The sequence below is a fragment of the Onychomys torridus genome, chromosome 16 (genome assembly GCF_903995425.1).
Source record: "Onychomys torridus chromosome 16, mOncTor1.1, whole genome shotgun sequence".
Lineage (NCBI taxonomy): Eukaryota > Metazoa > Chordata > Mammalia > Rodentia > Cricetidae > Onychomys > Onychomys torridus.
In genome coordinates, this window is record NC_050458.1 from 43,412,011 (window position 1) to 43,431,142 (window position 19,132).

General features: G+C 51.7%; 1 protein-coding gene across 1 annotated transcript; it reads right to left on the reverse strand.

Annotated features, from left to right (window-relative positions):
• Positions 1–5,205: 5,205 nt before the first annotated feature.
• Pvalb (parvalbumin) lies at positions 5,206–18,411 on the reverse strand. The gene is made up of 4 exons (XM_036207557.1): positions 18,167–18,411; positions 16,581–16,713; positions 15,253–15,362; positions 5,206–5,427 (listed from the first exon to the last, which is right to left on the reverse strand). Exons 1-4 carry the CDS (start codon positions 18,225–18,227, stop codon positions 5,399–5,401), a joined length of 333 nt encoding a protein of 110 aa, XP_036063450.1. The 5' UTR covers positions 18,228–18,411; the 3' UTR covers positions 5,206–5,398.
• Positions 18,412–19,132: the final 721 nt, after the last annotated feature.

Here is a 19,132-nt window from a genome sequence, read left to right on the forward strand (position 1 = left end):
CTAGCTCTTAGCTGGACAGACCGTTCCCAGGCAGGGAACTAGGTAGAGGGAGTGCACTACTGGCACTGTGCCCTTGAAGGTATACCTCGTCTTCAGCATCCACTACCATCCTGGGTGAGCATCCTCACGCACACCTCCGCTGCCAGGCACCTTGGGCCCAAAGCAATGAAGCCAAGCAAATGCTACTGAGTCCTTGAAAACCATGAGTCAGCACAATTCTTTATCTTTCTGTCTTTTTTTTTTTTTTTTTTTTTTTTTTTTTTTTTTAATATAGGTGCTGGGGAATCAAACTCAGGTCCTCATGCTTACACACGGAGTATCTTATCAGCAACCACCTTCAAGCTTATTTATAAGGCAGGGCTCCCAGGGCCCCATCTCTTAATCTACTGAATCTACTGATTGGATTTCAACAGGAACTCTGGAGGGATGTGGCATTAAGCTGATTTCTCTTGGGTACTCTGCTAAGCAATGCCAAGCCAACAAACACAATGTATACATACTTTATATATTATACTCCCTGATACTGTTCGTAGTTCAGCAGATTCCCAGGCTGGCCTCTGCCGGACAGTGCATAGACATGCAAGTAGGCAGAGCAGGAGGCTTTTCTCCAAAGAGCCTGCCACAGCCACAGCCCTGCCCAAAGAAGGGCTTTCTTGTGAAGGGCTGTGGTGGCTATCTCTATTGTCTGGGGAGATAGCTCATCGGGTCCAGGGACCTGCTGCTCCAGCCGGATGACCTGAGTTCAGTTCCCAGAAACCACATTGGAAAGAGAATCGATAGCATGTAGATGTCTTCTGACCTTCCAAAGGACATCTGCCTGCAGCTGTCCTCACCCTCAACCTGACATTGTCCCCCGTTTGCAATCACAGTGGCCGGTGGTTACTGTTTCTGAAGATGCTGTGTGATTCTCCTCACTTTTGCCTTTCAAAGTGTTCCCTGGCCTCACGCTGTGAGTCCACAACCACCTTGCTGTGGTGGCAGGCCCTATCCCCGCTCCCCACCCCCCACTGCCCTCAGTGTCCTCAAGCGTCTGCTCCATCGGGTTCTTCTTTGCTGTGTTTTTCTGTTCAGTGGTTGAATGAGCGACAAAAGCCTTGCTATTTTCAGTTGTATTAGCTGTGTGGTTTGGGGAAGTTACCCAACTTCCCAGAACCTTCCTTTTCTCGTGTGAAAAATAGACTCGCCCTTGGGCGCCTGTGTCTTGGTCCATCTCAGCTGCTTTAGCAAACACTTTACACTTGGCAGCTTAGGGTGGCAGAGATGGGTTGCTCACTGTCCTCAAGGCTGGAAATCCAAGGTCAGGATTCTGGCAGATTGGGGGTTGGCTGAGGTCTCTGCTTCATACGGAGAAGCAGACCAACAACAGGCTCTTAAGTTTGATTTTACATTTATCTATTTATGTGTGTGCAAGTGTACTCACACGTGCCATGGTGCACACGTGGAGGTCTGAGGGCAACTTTTGGGGTTCAGGTGTCTCCTTTCACCATGTGAGTCCTGGGGATCAAACTCAGGTTGTCGGTTTGGCAGCAAGCGCCTTTACTCACTGATCTGTCTGGCCAACCCTGTTTTGTTATGTTGTGTTGTGTATAAGGGCTCCTGTGTGCATTTATGTGGGTAGGTACAAGTGTATGTGTATGTACGTGTGACGGGGGGAGGCCAGAAGTCGACTCTGTGTGTCTTCTTATTGCTGTCTACCTTATTATTTTTATTTTATGTGTTTGGGTGTTTTGCCTGGTGCCCACAGAGGCCAGAAGAAGGCATCAGATCCCCTGGAACTGGAGTTACAGGTGATGGTGTGCCACACAGTGTGTATGCTGGGATTCCAACCCAGGTCCTCTGGAAGAGCAACCAGTGCTCCTAACCACTGAGCTATCTCTCCAGCCCTTCTCTTTCTTATTTTTTTTTGGGGGGGCAGTCTCTCACTGAACCTGGAGCTCATTTAGCTTCTGGATAGCTAGAGAACCAGCCCCAGAGCTCCTCCTGTGTCTGCCTCTCCAGTGCTGGGGTTACAGGCATGGCAGCACATCTGACGCTTTTTATATAGGCGCTGGGGATCAAGCTCAGGTCCTCATGCTTGCACACTGGGTAATTTTACCAACAACCTCTTTCCCAGCTCAGTCTTGATGGAATGGGTGGAGGGGACCAGGAGGCTTACCTGAGCTTAGGAAAGGGAGATTAGATCCTGTCCATATGGAGGGGGGATGCAGAGGGGATGAAAATGGTGGTGATGAGGGTGTCCTAGCTGGGTGACTGGGGGACCTCACAGTCCAGTGACAGGTTCTGCAGGGGAGTGTGCTGAGTGGCGAGGCTCCCTCTTCACTCCCCTTTCCTGAGTTAGTAGATCTCTGTGGACGAGGCCCCATGGAAAAGAGATAGCAAGAGGCTTGGAGGCCAGCTCCCCACTCTTCTCTGTTCTTCTGCCTTTACTTTTAAAACTCTGTGCATGTGATGCTGGATATACATGCTAGGCAAACCCACAGCCTCTCTTTTGTTGACTCAGGCACAGAGCTCAGTGAGCCCCCGGGGCACCCCCATACACCAGAGGATGGCTCCCAGCATCTTAATGGGCTTAGCCCTGGGCTCTAGTGGGGAATGCACAGGCCTTCCCTGCCTGTGAAGATTGCATGGTCTCCATGAGGAAGGGATGGGACACACCTATCCTCATTTCACTTGCAGGGGAAGGTCTGTATTCTGACTCTTGCTGGACCAACAGGGTAGTTGTTTCGAGCCAGAACAGGTGGGGGTGGGGTGGGGTACTAACAGGAGCAAAAGGGTCCAACTGGGATCTACACTAACTGAAGAGCCAGCTGGAGTCCCTGCTGAGGGAGGCAGGTGCAGGGGAGGCTGGGCCACCCCAAGGCCAGAGGCTGTGCCCAGAGCTGCGGTTTCCTCAATAGACCGAGCAACCCCTCAGTTTCTAGCTGAACACTGTGACCCGACATGCATTTTGGAAAATGCTGTCTTCTCCAAATGTGCAGCTGTAGGGGGAGGAGAGAAAAGGTCGGGGACCACTGCAGTGGTCCAGGGACTGCCAGAGTGTTCCCCCCCCCCCCTGCCCCCCAACGTCTCTCAGAGCCTGGAAGGAGCCCGCCCACCTCCACATGGCAAAGGTGCCGGCATATAAAAATGTCAGCCCAAAGTTACAATGACTGGGGGCACAGCTTTGAGGAGACAGCGCCCTTGTTGGAAATTCCCTGCATTCCTTGTAGTCTAGCACAGGGTGCTCCTTCATCTCCATCCCTATTTCTACCTCAGTGCTCAAGGTAGAGAACTCTCAGAACTTCGTGGAAATCTGGGTCTGCCCTGGCCCTGACATTGTCCCAACTGTCCTCACGTGTGTGCCTGTGTACTCACACTTCCTGGTCTACACTCTGCTGCCCGGCATTCCCAGGTACTCTGTGGCACTCCCGTTTGCTCTGCCTCTGGTTCACTTGCTGGCCATTGAGGCAGGACTGGGCACATCTGCACGGGGTGGCTCTGGGTTTCCTCCCAGGCCTTATCCTGCTTGCTCTGTCTGGGTACCACTCTGCAGCCTGCTCATTCCTATCCCACAGAGCATAGGGGAGCAGTTCTAGTCCCTCACCCCCACACAGGACACTTAAAGGAACCTCTCTCGGGGCCACCTGCCATGGTTCGGGGCTCCTGTGTTGCTGTGTCTGCCTGCTCAGCCTCTCTCTACCCTAGCTTCACATTTCCAAAGAGGTCCTTCCTCTTTTCTGACAAGAATGAACTGAGTCGCTGAACCTCATATTTTAGGATGCAAATGGCCACAAGCGGTCTGCACAGGGCCCTTCTGGCCACTGGGACATATTCATAGAGGGTAACAGGATTTGGGGGTGATTTGGGGTTTGGGGTCCTGGTTCTGTTGCTTATTTGCTGTGTGACCTTAGGAAAACACTGAACTTCCCTGAGTCTTTCTCTCCTTGACTATCCGGGGGTGTCGTGACTGTGCACACCTTCCAGGGCATCCTGCAAAGGCCTCTGCAAACACATATGCTCCTGAAACGTTAGACTAACAGAGCAGCTGAGTCTGGGCCTTTGGGGTGGGTGATGGGGAAGGAAGAGCCCATTTCTACTGGTCTTGTTGTGTGTGTGCACATGCTGTGTGCATGGACATGCTGTGTGCATGCATATGCTGTGTGCGTGCACATGCTGTGTGCATGCTCTGAGCTGCTAGGGAGTCCTGCCAGCACTAGGAAGAGGGACTGACCCAATCACCAGTTTAGCAGGAAGGGAGGCAGTTCTTAGAGGTAAGCAATGAAGGGCTCACTTTTGTGGGTATTTGTGATGGTTCATCTTGTCAACTTGGTGGGACCTAGAATCATCTAAGACAGCAGTTCTCAACCTGTGGGTCACAATCCCATTGGGGGTTGAATGACCCTTTAATAGGGGTCACCTGAGACCATCAGAAAACACAGATATTTACAGCACAACTCATAACAGCAGCAAAATTACAGTTATGAAGTAGCAACAAAAATAAGTTTATGTTCGGGGCCCCCCAAAACATGAGGAACTGTATTAAAAGGGCACAGCACTAGGAAGGTTGAGAACCACTGGTCTAGGAAATAAGTCTATTGGCGTGCCCATGAGGAAGTGTGTAGATTAGCCTGAAGTAGGAAGACACACCTTACATGTGGGCAGTATCGCCCAATGGGCTGAACTCCCAGGCTGGATAAAAAGGAGAAAGCCAGCTGGATACCAACACTCTTTCTGCTTCCCGGCTTGCGGACGTGATGTGCTTCAGTGTGGCCTGCTACATATTCCTGCCTCCTTGACATTCCCGCTGTGATGGACTGCACCCCCAGAGTGAGCTGACATAAACTGTTCTTTCCTTAAGTTGCTCTCATTAGGGTTTTTATCGCAGCAAAGTCAAAAGCAACTGATAGTCATTTGAGGCCTTTGATCTAGCAGTTCCCGAAGGTGACTATCTGGGTACATAAAGTAATCCTATATGGGCTCAAATTCTTCTCTTCCTCTCTTTAAATGAAGTTTCTGTGTCTTTAAGATGAAGTTCCATCACCTCCCTCGTGGGATAGGTGCAAGGATTGAACGATGTGGCCCGTGTGAGCATCTGTATCAAACAGGGAGGGAATATTGGGACACAGCCCTCCCATCTACCACACCTTTTCTAGGCTACCCCCACTGCCTTTGAAAAACTTGCCAAACCAACACCCTACCAGGCCTGGGTCCTCCCTACAGGCGGTGTCTGATTGGTACAGCCTTTATTGTTTCTCCAGCATTTTCCAGAAGAATGGTATCATTCAAGGGCCATAGAGGAGTGGGGGGGGGAGTAAAAAATAACATAAACAAACTGAACAGAAACTCAGGAGGGCCGCGAGAAGGGCTGAGATGGGGCGTTGGGGGTGGCGAGGTGGGAGACCCAGGCAGTCAGCGCCACTTAGCTTTCAGCCACCAGGGTGGAGAACTCTGCAAAAGAAGAAGAACACTATTAGCACCTGTGATCTGTCTACCGCGCACCAGCTGGTTTCGACACTTCGTGGACAGTATCTTCTTCGGCTCCGACTGCCGCCTTATCTGCAGGGGAGGAAACAGAGGCTCCTCCGAGCCCAGCAGGTTCTTTGCACATCTCTGCTGTTTGACACAAAAAGTCCTTGTGGAATGTGCCATCCATCGTCTCTGAGAACCCCCTGGGATTCTGTTCTGCCAATTCCTATCACCCCTAGACAATGCAGAGGGATGACGTGAGAACAGAGTGAGAGGTTTGGGCCCTCCCTGGAAACAGACCTAGTATGCTTCGGTCCCTTCTGTATCTATGGAGGGAGACAGGGCCACTGCCCTGGGAGGAAAAGTGACGGATGAAAACCCCTGAAGTCTACTCTGTCTGTCCAGTCTGTGTACAGGACATCTGTGTACGTCACTACTCCCTTGTCACCCCTGTGCTGAGGCTACATAACTGTTAACCCCCAGGGAAGCTGGCAGGAGGGCAAAGGGACTCTTCCTGAATCTGCAGCATTCTGCAAATATAAATAACACTTAAAAAAACTCACATTGACAACAGCAACATCAGCTATCCCGTGCAGCTGCCCTGGTCCCGGCTCTGTGAGGGCACGAAGCCTGGGCTTCTCACTTTTCGGACGTTAGATCTGAGAAATAGACACCACACCCTCTTGTCCCTAAGGCAATGTCCCTGGATGTGGTAGTCTGCTTTGGGACTCAAGATGGGAGCCATTGAGGGTCCATGCAGGTGAAGCTCTTGAAACCTCCAAAGGCTCTTGGGTTGAGTGATGAGAGGCACTAATGGGAACTCCAGTAAGTAAACATTGAACACTCAAAGAATTCCCCCCAGGCCAGGCGTCAATCTCCTGTCTTCTCAGCCAAGAGCCCAGTGAGCCTGAAGGCTCTGAGGCAGGGGTGATACTTGTTAGCTGTCTTTATCTTAGTGTTCGAACTCTTATCAACCCTGTCTGTGGTGTCCATGTTGAGGATCTGTGAGACATTCATCAAACGTTTACATGGACAGAATCCAGGGAGTATTGCCTCATGGAATTCTTAGAACTACCACGGATAGACACATTTCTTGCCTGCCTTTTACTGAGGGGGAAACTGAGGCCCTAGAGTTTAGCTCTAACATGGTCACAACAGCAGATGGGATTCCGGCCACAGTCACGCTCAGATTCCTTCTTTACTGGGGAGATTTGTGACCTCCTTTAACCTAGGTATAGAGTGACACATGTCCCAGCTCAAATATCGCCACCACTAGCTCTGTCGCATTAGCCCATTTTTATTGACTTTGGGGTCTTAGCACACTGTGAAAAGATCTTACTTATCTTCTTGCTTATTTTTGTCCGTCTCCCCCACTGTCTCCCTGGTTCACCCCTTTCCCTGAGGCTAGCCTGGCCTAGTACCCTGCAGATGAGAATAACTGAATGTTGAATGAGTGGATGAGGGATGAAGTATGATATTGCTTATGAGTCCTCCTCAGGGTTCAGCAAGCCCTGGGAGGCACACAGGTGATTCCCATTTTACAGATGGGAGAATGGGGGCCAAAGCAGTCAGGGCTGGATAGAAAATAAGCGGTGGGGCTATAATTTGTCCTCTGGCTTCATAAAGTTCCTGTGTGGGCCCTACTGACCAGGCCAGTGGCCCAGATTCTGTAAAGACACAAAATCTCCTAGTATTGCTCACATGGGGCTATCAGAGGGAAGCTGGGCTTTATGATCACACTAGGGTTTATGGGCCCCTGACTGCTCCTCAGGAGCTCACCTCATACTCAGGAGCTGGGATCAGATGTTATTTACACAGGACTGGGTGAAAGTCTAGCCAGGATGGGGTGCAGTAGACTAGGGGTATTGATGAAGGCTCACCAGAGTGGGAATCTTTGCTTTTGGGAGCTTGATAGCATGTTTTGGACCCATGAGGTTTCCAAAAGCCCAGTTCATCAGACCCTAGGATCTTCTGTGAATTAGCTAGGATGTCCTTAAGGCCACCAAGCCTGGTTTTTTTTGTAGGGAGCACAGGATTCTAATTTTATCTCCCGTAGAACCCTGACCTGTAGACAAATAAAGCAAGGCCACTGTACCTCTTTAGGATGTTCGTGTTTTCCTTGGGGCGGCATTCTTAGGAACTGCCAATTAACTAACGTTTTCCAGGCAAAGGTCTCCTCTAAAACGTCTCCTCTCACCCCCAAAGAAAAGCAAATGACAAGCACACAGACTTGGGAACGTCTAGGTCAACAGATTAGAAAGTAGGGTCTCAGATGCGAATTGGTTATGGGAAGGTGGGGCAGGGACCTGTGCTCCGCCATTCTCTGGGTTCCCTGGGCCAGAGGTCACCCCTCCAATCCCAGCTGAAAAAATGTCCTTGTTTTTTTTTCAGGGACATTTTCAGAATATTCAGAAACATGTTTTAACTCGGCATTTGGAGGAAGCAGGGGGGGAGAGGAAACAACAGTTCCTTTCCTTGTCAGTTTGGCTAGCCTCTCCTGCCTCAGTTTCCTCGTCTTCAAAGCAGAGCCCATGGGACTAGCTGCTTCTCGGGGCTCTCCAGTCCAGCCAGCACGACAGCTGCCCTTCACAGACCTGCTGCAGAGAAAGCTCTCGGCTCTTGGCAACTGCTCCCATCAATCCACTTCTATACCTCAAGCCACTCCCACCAAGCCACAGATGCCTGACTGGTACCTGGCACAGCCAAAGGGGCCTGTCATCATCATCTGTTACTGTCACTCCCGTTGCTGGTGCGGGTCTTCATCATCTGTCTCCACCAAGGCGTCTGCCCATGACCTTGTAGCCACCCTGGACCTGGGCCTGTGTCTTGATCCATTATTCCTGGCTAGGTGGCCATGGGCTACCATGCTTCCTTTCTGAACCTCAGTGTTCTGCTCTGAGAAGTGGGAATCATGCCAGCTCACACAGCTTTCCTGAAGAGCAATGCAGGAAGTCCACAAGGATGCTCGGCACATAGGAGGAGGTTGTGCACATAGGAGGAGGTTGTGCACACAGGAGGAGGTTGTGCACATAGGAGGAGGTTGTGCACATAGGAGGAGGTTGTGCACATAGGAGGAGGTTGTGCACATAGGAGGAGGTTGTGCACATAGGAGGAGGTTGTGCACACAGGAGGAGGTTGTGCACATAGGAGGAGGTTGGGCACATAGGAAGAAGCTGCTGATTGTTAGCGCCACTTCCCTTGGATCTCCACAGCACACCTGGCAGGGGAGCTGTGGAGTAACTACCTCTTCCAGCAACTCCCCAAACCAAGGTCAAGCATGATGGAAGCAGAGCACACAGGAAACCCGAACAGCCAACAGCTAACCCGGTGCAAGCTCCTGACATGATCCAAGTTAGAACTCCACCTCAACCTCCTCATCTGTAAAATGGGAACACCCCCGAGGTCATGAGAAAGACTGCATGAGATGTGAGAGCTACCTTGCACACAGAACGAGTACAACTAAATCAGTAGGGACAGTGTTCCTTTAGAAAAATCTAGAACTTTCCCCCCCCCCCATGTAAGTTATGCAGGAACAGCACTACTCTGCGGTTTGAAGCCCATCCCCAGGCCCTCTGAGGACACTTTCTGATGTCTTCCTTGTCCAATCAGAAGGAGAGGGAGACACAAGGGAACGTGGCCGGAGGGAGGCAGCAAACAGAGGGCTGACCATTCTGCTGTCCTTTAGGAAACTGAAATCAGCCTAATTAGGGCTGCCCCAGTCCTGGGTGCTGTGGGGACCGGACAAATTTAGAAGCTCTTGACAGGTGAGCCCAGCGAAGGCTGACAGCCCCGAGTGAAATTGAGACTCATGGAGTCAGCGTCTGGAAGGCCTGTCTTCCCTCTGTTCTGATGACCATTGCGAGGGCCGGCCGGCTCCCGGCTCATCACCTCACCTCGCCTCGAAATAGCTCCAGGGCTCGGTTTCTTATACATAGGTGCCGCAGACAGGATCACTTTCTCCTGCCGCAGAAGGAGGAGGCGGGGTCACTCGGGGTCAAGCAAGGCAACCACAAGGAGGTGGCATCAACTCCTGGGGACTCGCTCTTTGCCAGACACTGCCAGCTATCTTATTCCATTTTGTCCCCAACGGCTCTGATCCTCGAGTTATTTGTGGGGAAACTGAGGCTGGGTCCCAGCTGTGAGGATGCTAACTGAAGTCTGGCTGTGTCTCTGCCCTGCATCTGACTCCAGCTGCAGCCTCGGCCTTGGAAGGAGAGGGATAAGCAGAGAGAGGACGTCTTGTTCTGCCCTGACTGCTGCTCCATTTTTTCAAGAGGCGGGTTACATAAGTAGCGCTGCATCCTTGCTCCATCTTATCCAGCGCAGCATAAGGCCGGAGCTAGCGGAAGTCCACCCGGGAATAGAGGAGCAGATTGCTAAGCATGGAAACATTTATAACTCCAAAAGCCCAGCTCAGCTTTGGGGAGGAAGCCTGTGGAAAGGAGACCTAGGTCACATCCCACCAAGGGCATGCAAGCCCCGTGACTCTGGCCCTCAACATTCCCTGGGCTTCAGTTTCCACATCTCTCAGTGGGGTTGTGGCCCTTGTCTCCTAGACCTCCTGCAGCTGCTGTGAGGTTGCAGTGGGATATAACCAGACACTGTCCCCCTGAGGTCTGTGGACTGGCCCTCATGGGCACCCCCATATCCAGGCCCACAGAGGCAGGGGTCTCCTGCCCTCCCTGCTCTCCAGTCTTATACCCAGTTTCATTTCAGTGTGTGGATTAGGATTTGATTCCTTCTAAAGAGAGGAGCAAGGTGGCATAAAAGCCAAAGCAAGAAGGCCGAGAGCTGTGTATTTTACACCAACCTCATGGGTGAGGAAATGGTTGTCCAGGAAGTGGAAAAGCCAGGATGTTCTCAGGATTAGTGTCTATGCACAGAAAGGTTCTGGTTCTCACCACCCATGACCATCATGACCTGACCATCATCCCCTCCTGCACCGCCCCACCCTACAAGTAGGCTGCTAAGGATTTTTCCAGAAGGAAGCAGAAAGGCTCCATTTCTGCAATGATAACAGCACATTTTCAACCGAAGGAGCGGAAACACAGAACACCAGGACTTGAATTGCAGTTGGCCCAAAGCAAAGGCAAGCAGAGCCATCCCTGGGTCAAGGTCACAAGGGGGAAGGATGCCCAACTGAGCACACACATACACACACACACACACACACACACACACACACACACACACACACGACTGTGGTGTGCAGATCAATCTAAGATTTGGTGGGCAAGAGAAGCGTGCTTGCCTTCACAGCCAAGCAGGGGTCTATGCTTCCAGAGGCTCAAGCTCCTTGTCTGTGTAGAGAACAAAGCTATGCTGTGCTGTGAAGCTCCGTGAGTTCTGAATGAGCTGGGTCGGGGAGACCTGGCTATAGCGCCCTGGCACACAGGAAGTGGGGTGGCTACTGACCTCAGGCTGCCTTCTCCGTGTTCCTTGTGCATTGAGTGTGGAAATCCAGGCTGGGGACATACGCTGTAGTGAGGAAGCTAGCACAGGGTCCTGGTAGGACCTCCAAGCTCAGCCCTCATGAGGGACCCTGTACTACATCACATCTTATGCTTCAGGGCTTCACTTGTAGAAGAGGGTAGCAACAGCCCTTGCTTTCCAGGACTACTGAAAAGTCCTAGCTCTTTGCGATTCCCTGGACCATCGGCATCACTATGTAACTTTTTAGAATTGTGGGTATTTGAGTGCCACTAAGTATGCAAACATTTCTGGGTGGGAGGCAGAAGGACCAGCTCCAGCCTGAGATCCATGCCTGAAGTGGAGGAGCCCCCCTACATGTGCATCTGTGTCTGGCCCTCATGGCCACAGCAGTGGACTGTAGGGCCCTTCCCCCTTCTTTGTGGCCTCTCTCTCTCTCCTTTTCTGTTTCCCCTTCTTCCCTGCTGGGTCCCAGCCTTTTAGGGTGACCGTCAGCAATCGATCACATCTATAAATGTCTTTAAACTTCCTGGAAGTAATTGCCCTAGATACTAGAGTCTGAAGGAGCGATGCTATGCCTGTGTTTTCCTTCTCTTTTCCTGCAGCTGGGCACTTAGAGAACCATGTAAAACATGATTCTCCTCAGAGAGACAAGCAGAGCTAGGGACAGAGGCCATGACTGGCTCTGCACTCTCAGAGTACCTATGGCTACAAGCCCCAAGCCTGTATGCATGCAGAGCCCCTCTCTACACGCTGGGGTTAGGCCTGCTCCTTCCTGCAGCCTTGCAGGATACACAATCATCTGTTCCCTCATTCCCTCACTGACTGATCTGCTCATTCATTCCTTCACTTATTATCTTCTCATTCATTCCTTTTTTCCCCTTCTCTTATTCATTCACTAAACAAATTTCTTGTGTTCTCCCACCGTGCACCAGGCCCTGTTCTTGGTGCTGGGGGTGAGAACAGAAGAAGGCAAAGTCCCTGCTTTAGGGACACCCACGGATGGTGGAGAGAAGCAAGCCAGGAAGTCAGCACCTAACACCATCTTATGCTGGGCGTTTACTGCACTTCAACTGCAGTCAAGCCAGGAAGCAAGCAGCACTCCGCACAGGCTGCCAGCAAACAGAGCTCAACACTCATCTTGACCATGCCTCTCTTCCCAGGCACAAAGGGTCAAACAAATCCTTGCCTCTGAGCCTCTCGAGCCCTGCCTCTGAAGTGGGGATATGACAGTACCCACCTCACAGATAGATAAGAAGATGATGGAGAACCCTGCCTGGCACATAGGAAGGGCTGTGGGAAGCTAAAGGCAACTGCTACCGTGGGTCAGGGGCACAGCTGAGCCCAAGTCCTGATTCACAGTCTTTCGTGCAGGGAAAGGAGCCCTAGGGATGGGATGGGGATCCAGCCTTGGTCCTAAAGGCCAGGGGATCACTGTGACTTTCTTGGGTCCCACAGAAGTTGAAGCAACCTCAGGCTGGTAGGTGGGGCTCAAGACTCTGGCCACAGAACATTCTGGGTCCCAGGGAAAGGCTCCACCTTCCATGACACTCTTGTTTGGCATCCTCAATCCTTCCTCTCGAGTTGGGTTACACAAAGGGGGAGGGGGCACCCCCATCTTCACTAGGCCCTCAATGCTGCCTTAGCCCCGTCTGTTATCCCTGCTGTCCTGTTCCTCCAGGACCCTGAACACTTGGTCCAGGCCTTCACTTTGCTGTCAGATCAACTGGGGTTGGAGGTTGAGTCCTGAGCATAGCGTGACTTTGGCCTCCCTGAGTCACCTCCTCTGTGTGCATGTCCTCTGTCATCCCAGGAGAAAGTGAGATAATACCACAGAGCCCTGCTCCAGCCTGAGACATGCTGGAGGCTGAGAGAGTCGTTCTTGCTCATTCCTGGCAAACCAGTTTCTGGCTTGTTTCTAAACCTGCCCAAACCCTTCCGGCCTCAGTGCCTTTGCTGATGCCAACACCATGCCTGGACCTGCCCCTGCTTGCTCAGTCCCCGACCTGTAGCATTCCAGATTCTTGGCCTTTAAGTCTTAGCTCCCTGTACCACCACTCTGCCTGGCACAGACAATGTCCCCAAGCCCAAATCTGGAAATCTGAAACCCTTTCAGGGTCATGGCCACGCTATCTGAATACTCCAAAGTCCACACATATCTGGAAACCAATACGTCTCCTGTCCCGAGCCTTTCATTAAGACAAACTCAGCCTGCATGATTATTTGTGTGTGTATATACAAGGCAATACTCAGAATGTAGCTAACAGGGACAGTTCATGGCTGCCATTCATTGGGTACTTACTAAGTACTGGGTGCTGCCTTCAGTACTCCCGTGTTTCCATGGGTGTTTTATCCATGAAGCTGCGGCTCAGGATTACAGGGCTGCGGCTCCTCATCAGGACATGTTGCTATCCCTTTGTCCTAATTATCTTTATTTCACCTGATGCTAGGCATCACACAGCTCCTTGGGAACTGCCTATGGGTATTTTGGAAGATTTTAGTTGGCTCTTGAAGACCAAGTATGGCAGACAGCAGGGGTGGGAGGAGGGAACCAGGTCAAGGGATGTCCTGGTTTTCCTCCTCATTTAGGTTACCTGGAAGCTGCCAGCTTGAAGACCCTGTCTCTGGTTCTGAGCTACATCTCAAAAATGGAGGGCAAGTTGAATTGGAGTGGAAGCCAGGGCTTGGGGTGGAGCTGATCTGATGAGAAGGGGGGCATGAAAGCAGCTGTTACTAGAATCACTAAGCTGTCAAGCTACTAGGTGGCTCTCCCCCACCCCACTGTCTGCTCAGCCCCTCCTTCCTGCCACCCAAAAGAAGCCAGGGCACTCCCTGCACTCAAACTCAGGAGAATCTTTATTCTTGCTTCCACTAAAAGTTCCTTGATAATTTCCCACGTATTGCAGAATCTTATACTTGTCCCAAAGCAATTTATGTCCACACCACTTACAGGTCCCAGGATAAGCTCGTGTGCCCCATGCACCAGGCAAGAGAACCCGGGTATAGGCCGGGGATTCGCCCAAGGTTACAGGTGGTGAGGAGCAGAAGAGAAGCAGAGTGTGGAAGTCTGGGCTTTCCCCTCAGGCAACAGATATTTACTAAGTACTTGCTTCAGTTCTCAAATAGACACTGGGGGTTTAAAGTGCAGGTGCAATCTACCCATTTTCCTTTCCGTTAGTTAACAGGCTCACAAAAGGCACTCGTTCTGTGTGCTGTGTCTGTTCCTGTCCTAGGCACTCTACATATTAGTACACCAACCACAACCTCATGGGTTCCCTATGAGAGAAGAATAATCACTCCTCCAGAGATAAAAACCCCAGGACCCGCAATAATTATGTGACTCCCCTAGAAAGGCTGGGATCTGAACCCTAGAGGCACCAAAATACAGTTTTCTTTTATGTCGGCTGAAAAGGCTACCATCCAAGCCAATGGTAGCAGAGCACGTGCTCAGACACATTCACACTAGATTGGAAATCCCTGCCACACCCTATATCCAAGCTCTCTGGACCAGGTTAAGACTGTGATCCTCCTTTTGGCCCCCTGCAATGTGTCACAGGAGAACTAGCATTTCTAGGGTGTGCCCCATAGATGCCAGGCAGGTTGACTGAATAAAGATGTGGGGTAGTGGGCCACCAGGCCTGTGCCTGGACTCTGAGCAAAGCTGCAGAAGGCTCTAGGGCATATCCTAACTCCCAGCTGGGTCCTGGTTGGCTGTTCTTTCCTGGCTGTCCTACAAGGATGGGATGGTGTGTTTGAATGAAGCCAAAAACCTATCTGAGGTTACAGGACACCGGGACGAGACGCTGAGGAGAGCAGTAGATAAGGAATTTCCATCCTTGGAACTGGATACTACGGGAGCCTGAGGGTCCTTGGGGGATCAGTGGGTCTGTCTCCTCTAGTTACAGACATGAGCCTTGCATTCGAGAGGGAGAAACAGTGCCCAAGGTCACAGAGCCAGTGTAGGCAGATCCTGGATCAGAACCTAGGCAAAAAAAGTAGGGAACATCTCCAATTCTCCCTCCCACATTCTCTCCCACAGCAGGAAAGAGGGGGGGAAAGTAATTTTTCATGGGTTGCTCAAATTTCGAGAAAAAAACATATATATATATATATATATATATATATATATATATATATATATATATATATATATATATATATATATATATAGAGAGAGAGAGAGAGAGAGAGAGAGAGAGAGAGAGAGAGAAGGGTTTCTCTGCTTGGCAGTATAGTGGGACTCTCTGACATATGGGTTTTCTTTTTCTTTTTCTTTTTTTTTTTTTTTGTCTCCTCTTCCTTCCAACAGACCCAAACTTTACCAACCACACACCCCAGAGTCCCAGTGTTCCCAGAGTCACGGTCACAGCTACCCACCTTCAACCCCAATCTTGCCATCCCCATCCTTGTCTCCAGCGGCCAGAAGCGTCTTTGTTTCTTTAGCAGACAAGTCTCTGGCATCTGAGGAGAAGCCCTTCAGAATGGACCTGGAGGGGACAAGGGAGAAAATGGGAGGGACTCAGGACAAGGTCACCTTGCAGAACCTTGTTGGATGGTGGGCTGGCATCTGTGCAGGGCAGGGGAAGCTGGGACAGGCAGAGGGTGGTGGTGGATATGTGTGCAGCTAGGCTGGCCAGGTAGCCTGATCTGACCCTTAGTGGGTCAGTGTTGGGTGGATGACGACCCTCTGTGCAAGCTTGACCCCAATTTAGGGGACACTTGCCTTTGTTTATTCAATAAGTATATAAAAACTGGGGTCACCATGGTGATTATAATAAGCCATCTTCACAAATGAGGAGGAGGGCAAGCCCTCACAGACAGACCTCTTGTGTGATGGAGTGACGGATACCCCAATGGAGGAGGCAGAGGGGAGCATATGCCTCCTACCCAGGTCAGGGAGGAGTTAGGAGGCTCTCTAGAGATGGCGATACCTGAAGAATAGGGAACACTTAGCATGCATCTGTACATGCATATACATGTTCTTGTCAGGCATAGATAGGTAGGTGGGAGAAGGTTCTAGAAGAAGATGCCCTTGGAGTAAAGTTTGGAGGAGAGATAGCACAGGTTGAGGAATTTCCTACTTAAAATGCATCTCTGAACACCTTCCTCCTCCTGTTCCTAACAAAATTCAAGGCAGTGCTGGCTGGAAAGTAACAGAAGGCACAGCTGGGTCATCAGATACAGGCCAGGTGGCTGAGGCGGGCTGGGGCAGAGGGCTCTACACTAATGTGGCTTTGTCTTCTCCTCTGTGCTTTGCTCCAAGGACCCTGAAGCCATAGAGCTGGCTCTGCTTCCCTGGCTTGCCCAGAAGTTGCTTAGCTGCAGTTCTGGTCCAGAGGTGTGGGGTCTGCAGACCAGATCGGGGAAGGTGCTTTTCAGACACATGGAAATCAATGACACTCTAAGGAGAATGCCTCCTGCCTTGCCTGCGGTGGGAGGCAGCCCGAATAAGTGCCTCTTCATTGGTATTAAATTATTAAGTAACTCCGTTCCATTAGCGATATTAAGTGGCTATAATTTAACCTAGTTAGCTGCTCTCTGAGCTGAGGGTTTGACCCTCCAGGAAGCAGGAGGTTTCTCTCCCTGGTGCCTGGGATATTGCCCTGGAGGGACAAAGGAAAGCTTGCTTACTATGAGGGGTACAGACAGAAGGATGGCAACTTGGGGAGTTAGCACCAGGTTCCTCCCCCCAGACCTCAGTTTACCCCAGCTCATCCTCCTCGATGAAGCCACTTTTGTCTTTGTCCAGAATATGGAACACCTTCTTCACGTCATCCGGGCTCTTTTTCTTCAGACCCACCATCTGGAAGAACTTTTTGTGGTCGAAGGAGTCTGCAGCTGTTTGGGGGGAGGAGGAAGTTAACGAAGGATGCGGGAGGGTACCCAGAAAATCAGGGAAGATGTTCTAGCATTTGTTAAAGGACGCCTGCACAGTTGTGGGGAACAGGAGGGCAGAGGGAGCCCAGCTAGGAAAGGATGCTCGGTCCAAGGTCGTACCTTCTTGGCTCCCCCATACATACACTAAGAAGCCTCACAGAGACTCTTGGTCTCCAGAGAACTGCATTTCTATGAAGCCTGTTTGGGTGGTGGCTAGGTGGGCTGCACCTGGGCGTGCAATGGATGCTAGGGTGGGCAGAAGAGCAGCTTTCTCTCGGCCATCTACTGTTGTCAGAAAATCAACACATTTCTGTCAAGGTCACATCATGGGGAGGGGGAGGGGAGGACCCAGAAGTCCTGCCCAAACTCAGAGACCATCCCAGTGACTGGGGGTGGGATGAAGGACTTCCAAAGGCTCAGTTAAGTTTCATTATCAAGGTGACAAGGTGGCTGGAGGCACAGTGAATGGGTTATCATAGTGATCTGGGAGGGGAAGGGGGCTTCCTGGAGCTTCCTGTGTGTGCCAGAGGCAGGGGGGTGGGGGTGGGACTAAAACAAACAAACAAACAAACAAACAAGCAGACAGATGTCCCCACTGACAGAGGCTCTTAAGAACCATGGTCTCCCCTCAGCCCAGAGCCGGAAGGCGAGCAAGGAAAGTTCCTTTGTTCATCTCTGACACACCAAGGTGGGGCACTGAGATCTAATGCCACCCCAGTTCTCATTCTTATTGTGTTGGACTGGGTGGGTGGCCTTCTACATCTTTCATCCTATCCCAGCCTCAGTTTCCCTACATGGGTGAGAGGGACAGTATCTAAGCTGGAGTCCCTTCAGAGTAGAGGTCACACAGCTGAGTGGGCCCCCCCTCTCCTGGACTGCCTAAAAGAGTTGGAAGCTGGGGGGTAGTAAAGGGGTGATGCGCGTGGCTGGGCAGGGCTGGGTGCCTGCTGCGGAAAGGTCACTGCGCCCTCAGGTCTATCCTGGGAGGGGATCTCCACCAATGGGCTCTCTTCCAGGAAAAGTCTTATTGGGAATGGAGGTGGAAGAAAGGGGTCTCTTGGAGAGACAGCCCCGCTTAACAGCCCCTTCTACACTTCTCAGAGGAGAAGTCTGGGTCCTGCCCCCAGAATCCCAGAGCTTCCTTCTTCCCACCCTGGTCTTCGGGCTTGGGAGTCCTGACCCGGGAGTCCTCCCAGAGAAGCTACCCTTCTGCGCCCTCAACTTTGTGTGGCTCAGGCAGGGCGCACAGCCAGGGCATCCCTCGGAAGGCAGAGGACCAGGGAGCCAACCCGGAGGATGAGGACCGAAGTGTAGACGGGAGAAAACTGGGGAGGCTTCGCAGAGGGATGCGGGATGCCCCAGGAGCGGGAAGAGGGCAAGGGGACAGGGCCAGGCAGGGGAGTGCACTGCTCACCAGCAAAGGCTCCTATTGCCTTCTTGATGTCCTCAGCGTTGAGCAAGTCTGTCATCGACATCCTGCAACTGTTTGAGCGGGCAGAGCAAGTGCGAAAAGATTAAAAAGTGTTCTCCTCATCCTCTCTGCTCATATGACCAGCGCTGCAGTGTCGCGCGCCAGGCGCACGCCCGCCTGGCCTGGCTCGGCGCCAGGGGGCACCCGGCTCCGCGCGCGGCTCAGCAGCTCAGTCCCGCCGTGCCTCTAAACCGAGCGGGGCGGGACGCACGCCCAGGGGGCCCTCGGCAGGCATCCCGGGTGCTCGGACCAGGACCCCGCTGCCAGGGGCCACCTCCTGATCTCAGGGACCCCCAGCAGGGACTGGAGAATTATCCTGCCGTCAAGGGCATATGGGAGGCAGCGAGGCTCCGATCTGGGTATCTCGGATAATGTCCTCTCGCTGGGGAAAAATGATGCTGACCAGCCTCCACTCTAGGGGCCTTCCTGGCCTTGTACTCTTCCTCTCCTCTGTCCTGGATGCAAATTTATGCCGCGAAAAATCTGAATGCTGAGGTCTTGAAACCTGAGCCACAAGACCCAGGGAGGAGGTACCCTAGACCGGGACAGAGCTCGGTGCTGAGGCTCTGTCTGGGCTGCTCTGTCCCTCACCTGACCAGGGCAGCACTTTCTGAAACTTGATTTGGTTTCTGAGGGAGAGGTGCCAGTTTTCTCAGACTTTCTGGTCTCCAGGGCCACCACACCTGGGTGGTCTTCCTTCTAACTCCCAAAGACCTCCATAAGGAGGCTAAGCTAGGGAAATCTCCATGGAATAACCACCCACCTTTCTAGTTGGTCGTAAGTTTTGGGTAAGGGGTGGTACCATCAGACCACATTTTCTAGACTACCCAGGTTTTGTGATCAGAACATCTTATCTTGGAATCAGGACACTTTTCATCTCATGGGACCAGAGTTCAATTCCATCTTCCC